Source organism: Panthera uncia, chromosome X (assembly GCF_023721935.1).
Source record: "Panthera uncia isolate 11264 chromosome X, Puncia_PCG_1.0, whole genome shotgun sequence".
In the NCBI taxonomy this organism is placed as follows: Eukaryota; Metazoa; Chordata; class Mammalia; order Carnivora; family Felidae; genus Panthera; species Panthera uncia.
Genome location: NC_064817.1, coordinates 25,297,057 through 25,306,884, shown reverse-complemented (window position 1 = coordinate 25,306,884; position 9,828 = coordinate 25,297,057). Strand labels below are relative to the sequence as shown.

Genomic DNA, 9,828 nt, shown 5'->3' with positions numbered 1-9,828 from the left:
AATCTTCCGGGAAGAACTTTGGGAAGTACTTTGCAGCCCAAGAATGGATTAGTGCTGGGCGTAAGATTCTTTCAGAAAGAATCTGCTACAGGGTTGCCTTCTTTCCCCCAGAAAAAAAAAAAAAAAAAAAAAATGTCCAGTTAAGTAGAAAAGCCTAAAAGGGTGGTCAGCCAAAGGATCGCATCTAATTCGAGACATAGGAGTAAGAATGAAGGAAGATAGTAAGATTACACAGAACATACAATGGAATGCTACTTGGCAATGAGAAAGAATGAAATCTGGCCTTTTGTAGCAACGTGGATGGAACTGGAGGGGATTATGCTAAGTGAAATAAGTCAGGCAGAGAAAGACAGATGCCATGTTTTCACTCTTAAGTGGATCCTGAGAAACCTAACAGAAGACCATGGGGGAGGGAAGGGGGGGGGGGAATTTACAGAGAGGGAAGGAAGCAAACCCTAAGAGACTCTTAAAGACTGAGAATAAACTGAGGGTGGGTGGGGGGTGGAGGGGGAGAGGGGAAAGTGGCTGATGGGCATGGAGGAGGGCACCTGTTGGGATGAGCCCTGGGTGTTGTATGGAAACCAATCTGACAATAAATTTCATATTAAAAAAAAAAAGTGCAAAGCGAATGGCCATGTGCTGCTAAAATTCTTGCAGGGGAAAAAAAAAAAAAGATTATACGGAACAGCTTCCCATGGTCTTCGTCTAGGTCTTTGTTAAGTGGAGTCGTCAAAGTGGAAATGCAAATGTATTCAGAGTAGGTGATCTCAGTGGCTTCACGCAGTCACAGGTGTCTTTCTTCTTCCCTTCAAGTGCTAGTGGACATTCTTGTCGGAGCAGCTCTCCTGGACGGCTGTCCTCCAAATGATGACTCAGGGACTCGGTGCTTGCTTTCTGTGGCTTCGGTACCTCTGGTGCCATCTAGCTAACAGCTGACGAGAGGTACACATAGACCATTATGTGGAATGATACGTAGGTTATGCCTAGAAGCGGCATACATCCATTCTGCCCGAATTCCACGGACCAGAGCTCAGTTACGGCCTCGCTCTCAGATGTAAGGGTGGCTGAGAAATTCGGTTTAGCTGTGTGCCCAGCCTAGAGAAGGGCCAGGTTGGTGAACGCCAGCCGTCTTGGGCCCAGCAAGGCTACCTATGGTGCAACTGGCAAACTATTAATGGTCAACGGTCATTTACTCAGCGGCAGCTGAAAGAGAACATATAAAGTGGGGACTGCAGATGGGGAAGGTAGAATGTATCGTCCTCTTCAGAAAGTGCTGTGTTCCTCATTGGGAATAGGGGAACAAATCAACGGTTGAAACTAAAAAAGCAGCCCTATACCACAAATGCAAGGTTACCCAAGAGCCAGAGAAAACAAAATAGCAGAGGTCTGGGGTGAGAATCACGCTACCGAAGACATGATAAAATGCCCCTCTGCTCGGAGCCCCCCCCCCCAAACCCCCCCTCTTGGAGTAGATACGCTGCTCAGAGCAGCACGGGTTTGGATTGGATCGACCAGCCTGAATTCTCAGGAGATAGAGCTCCAGGAAGTTAGCCGGGAGCTCTAGCCAGGTATCACAGACATTATTAGTCAGGCTCTTGTTTTTTCCCTTTGTGTACGTAGGCTAAAAAATGAAGGACGCTTGCTCAAAAAGTTAAACATGGAAGTAAGTACCCTACGATCCAGCCATCCTACTTCTGAGTGTACACCCAAAAGAATGAAAAGCAGGGACTCAAACAGATAGATTTGCACACCCGTGTTCATAGCAGCTTTGTTCACAACAGCCAAAAGGTGGAAACAACCCAAACATCCATCAACAGATGAATGGATAAACGAAATGTGATATACACAAGCGGTCCCTGGCTGGCTCAGTCAGTGGAGCATGTCGACTCCTGATCTTGGGGTTGTGAGTATTTGAGCCTCACGCTGGGCATAAAGCTTACTTAAATAACCAAATGAATAAAAATTTGATCTCCACATACAATGGAATACTACTCAGCCTTAAAAAAGAAGGAAATTCTGACACATGCTACAACACGGATGCACCTTGAATGCAGTATACTAAGTAAATAAGCCGGATACGGGGGGAAAAAAATTGTATGATTTCACTTGTGAGAGGTATCGGGGATAAGCAAATTCATAAAGGTAGAAAATAGAATAGAGGTGACCAAGGGTAGAGGGTGGTGGTTATTGTTTCATGGGTACAGAGTTTCCGTGTGGGATGATGAAAAAGTTCTGGAAATGGAAAGTGGTGATGGCTGTTGTGAATGCACGTAACGCCACCGAATGGTTAAAAGGGTAAATTTCATGTTACATATATTTTACCACAATAAAAAAAAATGTTCCCCCCCAAAAGTGAAAGGCACAGGCTTTCTATTAGAGACACAAATAACGGCACCAAATGCCAGACACAGGGGCGCCTGGGTGGCTCAGTCAGTTGAGCATCCAGCTTCGGCACGGGTCACGATCTCACGGTTTTTGAGTTTGGCTCTACCTTGGGCTCGCTGCTGTCCACACAGAGCCCACTTGGGATCCTCTGCCCCCCTCTCTGTCTGCCCCTCCTGCACTCTCACGCTCCCTCTCTCTCAAAAATAAGGAAATATTAAAAAAGAGAGAGAGAGACAGAGCCAGATAGAGGATTCCAGTTGGTAAATCAGGATGGGGACGGGGATGGGAAGAATCAAGTAAGACTTCACGGAAGAAACCTCTATCAGCTGGGCCGTGGAGAATTTCAAGCTGGAGATTAGAAGGAAGAGGATAGAGGGCGGATGTATTTCAGGCTGTGAGCAAGGGCAGCAGTCAGAGAAGCATGTAGCATACCTAAGAAATGGTGATCAGTGGTTTGTTTACTCATTGCATCTCCTATTTTCCCCTGCTGGGGGCGCTGATACTCCTCCTTGGGGCTGTGTTAGGCAAGAGCTAGTTGCTCAACACTCCCTAGAGTGCATGCACCACCGAAATCTCCCCCTGAGCTTACCTTGAAGAGGCATAAGCCTCAGCTACGTGCAGAGGAACGCTTCCACTTGAATCGTACTAAACAAGTGTACATACTTATGTAATATACAAGGAGAGGGAGTCATTGTGTTCTGAGGAATTTCACGCAGAATCTGTTTACATATTGTCAGAGGCATGGATGGATAATACTTCCGAGATGGGAACTACAGTGTTCTCTCCCCCATGCTTCCTTCTTTGTTTCTCCCTGCTCAAGCAGGTGGAAGAGGGTGTCCAAGGTGCCTCAAGGGAAAGACGCAACAGGGCGGTGCGTGGCTCTGTTTTCTGTGTTGCACTTGAGGTATTTTTGACATATAACACCGGATTCGTTTCAGACGCGGGGTTTAGATCCTTGCGAAAGTTAGGCATGGCTCTTTTCTCCGGACCCGACGTTGTTTTGAGCCTCTTTAAAATCAACAAGATAGAAGTTTCTGAACACCAGTGGTCCGCTTCGCTTATTTGTGCTTGTGGGATTGATTTTAACTTCATTCCCTGCGCCAGACCATTCCAGAAGGGATGTCAAGTAGTGTGTTAGCTGCGCAGCTTCAAGCCTTCTGCTGCAGACGGCCTTCGTCTTCCGACTTGTGAACTGCTCTGCCTCACAAGCTGCTTCAGTTTACCTGATCTGAGGAGTGGACTGACCTCACTCTACAGCCAAGCCCTGGAGGCCTGCCAGCTTGCCTTTTTGAAGGGAGGGAGATCTTCCGACCGTTTTGTTACTTGTCCTGGGGCAGCACTAAAGAGCCGGGGAGACAGCCAAGCTGACCTTCATACCTTATCCAGGGGCAATCTCTCTCTAGGAACTGCATCAAACAAGAGGTGAATATAATTTCTCAACACAAAGTCCAAAGAGCACGCAACTCTTGATGTCAGGATCATGAGTTCGAGCAGCATGTTGGGTATAGAGATTACTTTTTTGTTTAAGTTTACTTCTTTTGAGAAAGAGAGAGAGAGAGAGAGAGCGCATGCACAAGAGCAGGGGAGGGGCAGAGAGATAGGAAGAGAGAGAGTGAATCCCAAGCAGGCTTCGCACTGTCAGCCCAGAACCACATGAGGGGCTCAAACCATGAGAGAATGATCTGCGCTGAAACTAAGAGTCGAATGCTTAACCAACTGAGCCACCCAGGCATCTATAGAGATTACTTAAAAATTTTTTTTTAATTTTTTTAAATAATTTTTTAAATGTTTATTTATTTTGAGAGAGAGTGAGAACTGAGGAGGGGCAGAGGGAGGGGGAAGAGACAATCCCAAGCAGGCTCCACGCTGTCAGCACAGAGCCAGACACGGGCCTCGAACTCACTAACCGTGAGATGGTGACCTGCGCTGGGATCAAGAGTTGGATGCTTAGTCGAGAGAGCCATCCGGGAGCCCCTTAAATAAATTTTTAAAAAATTATCTGTGACCCACTTCAGACCTATTGAATCAGGACTTTGGGAGGCAGAAAAGTGTTTATTTGGTCCGTAAGGGGGTGTGAATGAGAATGCTCATCAAAGAGCTGTTTGCCATGGAAGGATTTGGGAAAACAATGTATCAGCCGTGATACCTTGGATAAGCAAAATGTGTGCAGTCATACTGCAGTTAGAAACAAGCAAGGAACGGGATGTACCACAGAGCAAGGTGACAAGGGTAGAAAAACAAAGAGTTGAACAAAAATTGCAAGAGACCTGATGTGGAGCACAGTAACATTTTGTACATTTAAAACGAGTATGTTTCGGCGTCGGGCTGCGGGAGAAGATGGCGGTCTCCACAGGAGTTAAAGTTCCTCGTAATTTTCACTTGTTGGAAGAACTTGAAGGACAGAAAGGAGTAGGCGATGGTACGGTTAGCTGGGGCCTTGCAGATGATGACGATATGACACTTACAAGGTGGACAGGCATGATTACTGGGCCACCAAGGACAAATTATGAAAACAGAATATATAGCCTGAAAGTAGAATGTGGACCTAAATACCCAGAAGCTCCTTCATCAGTTACATTTGTAACCAAAATTAATATGAATGGAATTAATAATTCCAGTGGAATGGTGGATGCACGGAGCCTACCAGTGTTAGCAAAATGGCAACACTCACATAGCATTAAAGTTGTACTCCAAGAGCTAAGCCGTCTAATGATGTCCAAAGAAAATATGAAGCTTCCACAGCCACCAGAAGGACAAACATACAACAATTAATTTTAGTGGATCTCAAACTTGTCTTAAATCGACAGCCTTCTACTCACGTTCATGTCTTGATTAAATATCACACTGCAAAATACCCACACATTAAGTAAAAGAATTCCAGCTGGTAAACATGACCTGGACATTTGTAAGAATATATTTAATATACGTACACCATTATGTTTTCAGCTTACAGGAGGAAAAATGCAGCACCATTTTTTTTCTCTTGTTAAGGCACTGTCATTTAAGCATAAACCTGGAGTACTCAAAATAGAATTCAGGTTTACAAGATGAAAGCACGGAGAGAAGAGTCAGATGCTGTGGAAGCATGTATGTTTCTGAAAAGTAAAAAAATCTCAAGAAGGAAAAACCGAAATGGCATGCTTTATCCATCTTGCTTGGCGAAAGAGCTTCAAGTTGAAATTGTCTAAAGTGGCAGGTACAATGAATCTTGTCACAAATTGTGTTAATTTTTGAAGCGGTGTGGGTGCTGACTGCGAGAAATATGAAAAATAAGTTCAGGATTGTTTTGATACCTGTATTTATGATAAAAAAAATGTCGTGGGGGAGGCCGATGAGTATCTGTTAAAAGCCGTTCCTGTGTGTTACATGTAACAGACATGGTAAATATTTGTTTACAGTCTTTGTTTGACAAACCATGCATTTAAGTGAAATCAACACAAAAAGGAAACAGGTGTATGGATATGTGATTTTGAGATTAAAGTTAGTCTTAAAATGTAAATAAAATGTGGAACGTGTCCTCGGGAAAAAAAAATGAGTATGTTTCTAAACACGCTATTCCTTTTCAAATAAAGATCCACGAATAGAGAGGGGAGCAGAGTTGAAGTGGAATGGCAGTGAGGATCAGGGGCAAAGGGGGGGAAATTGGTAAATAGTAAGAAGACAGGCAAGCATCAAAGGGAAGAACTTTGCCCAGACAGATGTCAACGTGCTTTGAACTGAGGAACAAGATTCACTCAACTCCAACACGAGGTCCACTAGCTGGCGGGGTGTGTAGAAATCTCTGCAGATGGACTCAGGGAATCCGTTGAAAACGAGACCCCCAGATGAGTCCGCTGCATATACCACTGACGTCTTTAATACCAAAGCATCTTTATTTTTTAGCACTTCCTCGATTTGGTCGCTACTTAACTCTCCAGTCACCCTGGCTTCCGTGTTGCGATCCAGTAATAAAACAAATGTCATGATGTGTCCCACCCATAGATCTTTACGCATCCTGTGCCGCCTGTCTGGAACACCCTTTTTCTTTTTCTTTTCTTTCTTTTTCTTTTTTTTTTTTTTTTTTTTTTTAAGTAATCTGTATGCTCAACATGGGGACACAGGGCTAGAAGCCACAGCCCCAGGATCCAGGGTCAGACGCTCTGCCGACTGAAGCAGCCAGGCGCCCCTGGAACACTCTTTTTATCTTTCTTCACCTGGCTAATTCTTATTTATTCCTTTCAACTCAGGCCGGGTGCCATCTCCTCGGGAAAGGCTTTCTTACCCCTCTGGCTGGGTTAAGCTGATCCCCTGGCGTCGATAGCACTGGGTTACGAGGCCGGTCGTCGTACATTATGCTGAAATCCTTGATTTGTGTGTTTTGAAACCTCTCCAGCCCAAGGACTCGCTCTTACTACCTTTTGGACCTCAGTCCTGGGAATATTGTGCCTGCAATTCAATAGGTTTTCAAATGCAGTAGCGTGTAGCCAGCCCCAGGAATATTATTTCCGTATTCGTTCACTTACACAAGACGTTGTTCAAAAAGGACTTAAGGCAGCACTTGACAACTAAACTTGAGAGAAAGCGAAGGTGGAATTTCACCGGGACAAGCACCAGCAAGAGCAGCCCTCTGCGGCTACAAGGACCCATCACGGCCACCCGTCCGGACAGACCAAGGTCCCGGCAGGAGCCCAGCGTTCTGGCTGGGGCTGCTTGGCAAAAGATCTCCATCCCTGCCTGCTACTGCCATCTCCAGGGGACTGGTTGCTTTTCACCCAGCTGCAGGACTCCAGCTGCCAGGAGAAAAGTCACAGCTCTGGATTAACATCACCTTCATCATTCAGGGAAAGAGAGCTCGTTCTTCCCCCTGGTCCTTTTGGGCTCGGAGAGAGACATTGCACAGCCCTGTGTGTTTCGGTCAGGTACTGAATCTATAGCCTCACAAGAAAACCCCAAAATAGAGGCTGCCTTTACAAAATCAGGGAGTCACATGACGGATTGATGCAGAAAATCGGAAAGTTCATTAAAGGATTCACAAACCCTCCACTGAGAAAACATTTGCAGTTATAGTCAGGCTCCCCTCCCACAGAAAGGAAAATAAATGTTTTATTTAAATCAATGTTACGAAAGAGTTACAAAAAAAAAAAAAAAAAGCTGAAACACTGAGTCTAAAATGAATTTCTTTATTTCCAGCATATTTTTTAGTCTTATATCATGATGTTTCTAAAAGAATCATCACAAAGTATAGGTTATTTTTTTTAACAGACAAAATTATACTTGCTTAATGATAGGAAAACATGGTTCGGTAAAATCTAAATTCAATTGGCTAAAACAACCTTTCCTGTAATCTGTAAGGTACCGTCTCAGAACGAATCAAATAGTCAAGGGGAAAAAAATAGTCAAGGGACAAAATTGGAATACTCACTAAAGCAGGGTTTCTCAGCCTCAACACTAGGGACATTTGGGGTGGGAACATTCTTCCTTGCGGGGTGTGGGGGGCTGTTCCCTGTATTGTAGGCTGTTTAGCGGCATCCCTGGCCTCTGCCCACCAAACGTCCACCCACCCTCAGTCATTGACAATCAAAATAGCCTCTGGGTGAGGGAGGGAAGCAGAATCACCACCCCACCCCACCCCCCAATCCAGAACCACTGCACTGCGGGAGACACAAAGCCATTCACAGGTAAGCTACAGAGAAGAGTCTGTAAATTAGAACCTGACACAGAATACACAAGCCTTTCCCCCCCCCCCCCCGGGGCCAAACCCCGAGGATTACACTTCCTTAATTCAAAGGTGTCAAACTTGCCAATACTATATTTGGGAGCGGATCCTTTTCTTAATCCGCTTTGGCATTTCAAATCTTGGCATTTCAAACTCTAGCCAAGGTATATCTGATAGGAGAGGTCAACAAAGGAGCCATGTCGACTTCGGTGAACAGGCTTAACCATTCTTGATAAGAACTAATTAGAAATTTATAATGTAGCACCTGTTTATTAAGTGCTTGCAGCAGGCAGCATAATGCCCCCCGCAAAAGACGTCCCTGTCCTAATCCGCAGAAGCTGCAAAGCAAAAGGAACTTTGCAGATGTGATTACGTTAAGGATCTTGAGGTGGGAGCGTGTCTGACGGGCTCAGTCGGGAGAGCAGGCCACCCCTGATCTCAAGGTAGTAAGTTCAAGCCCCACGGTGGGTGTAGAGATTACTTAAAAAAAAAAAAATACAGTCTTGGGGCGCCTGGGTGGCTCAGTCAGTTAAGCGTCCGCTTTAGCTCAGGTCATGATCGTGCAGTTTGTGGGTTCGAGCCCCACGTCAGGCTCTGTCCCGACAGCTTGGAGGCTGCTTCGGATTCTGTGTCTCCCTCTCTCTGCCCCTCCCCACCCCTCATGCTCTGTCTCTCTCTGAAAAATAAATAGACATTTAAAAATGTTTTTAAATAAAGAATCAAAAATTAAAAAATAAATAAAGTCTTTACAGGAAAAAAATCTTGAGATGGAGAGATTATCCTGCACTATCCAGGCAGGCTCAAGGTAATGTAAGGGTCCTTGTAAGGGAAAGAGGGAGGAGGTCCCTATAAGGGAAAGGGAAGTCATGCGATGCCAGAAAACAGAGAGGATTGCTGGCTTTGAAGACAGAAGAAGCGGCCAGGAGCCAAGGAACGCAGGCAACCTCTAGAAACTGAAAAGGCAAGGAATAGATTCTCTCCTAAAGCCTCCAAAAGGAATGAGACCCTGACCTCCAGACCTGCAAGAAATAAACATATATTTAAGCCACTAAACGTGTGCTCATTTATTACAGCAGCAAAGAAAACTGACGTGGTGAAAATCCAGCAGGAATATTATGACCTGGGAAGCCAGGAGAGGAAGGCCATTTCATAGTTTCAATAAGCATAATTTTTTGCCTTTCTTTTTTAAAATTAGAGAGAGAGCGCGTATGCAAGAGCAGGGAGGAGAGGGGCGGGGGGGAGAGAGAGAGAGAGAGAGAGAAAATCGTAAGCAGGCTCTGCACTCAGCACGGAGCCTAATGTGGGGCTCAGTCCCACAATCCAGGGATCATGACCTGAGCCAAAATCATGAGTCAGACACTCACCCAGGAGCCCCAAGAATAATGAATATTTTAAACCATAATTAAAGATCTCAGACAACACAACAATGCATTATCTCTCCCTAATTATAGCCAGGAAGTAGACGGCTCTTAGATGTTAGACACCCATCTAAGTGTATTAAGATGGATTAATTCATTTAATCATCATAACAACACTGTGATGAAAATGTTTGTATGATTTCCATTTTTCAAATAAGAAAACCAAGATCCGGACAGGTTACGTCTCAAGCTCACAAAGCTACGAAATGGCAGCACCGGGCTTCAAATCCAGGCATACCGTCTCCAAAATCCAGATAAATGTGGCCCAGAGTGTTACAGGAGGGTGGCGGAGACACGGGTCCCTGTCTCACCGGGTCGAAGAATGAATCT

At 45.0% G+C, this 9,828-nt stretch overlaps 1 protein-coding gene across 1 annotated transcript; it reads left to right on the top strand.

Annotated features, from left to right (window-relative positions):
* Positions 1-4,722: 4,722 nt before the first annotated feature.
* Positions 4,723-5,915, top strand: LOC125931588 (ubiquitin-conjugating enzyme E2 variant 2-like). Its single transcript, XM_049643659.1, has one exon. The coding sequence runs from the start codon at positions 4,723-4,725 to the stop codon at positions 5,155-5,157; it is 435 nt and encodes a 144-aa protein (XP_049499616.1). The 3' UTR covers positions 5,158-5,915.
* Positions 5,916-9,828: the final 3,913 nt, after the last annotated feature.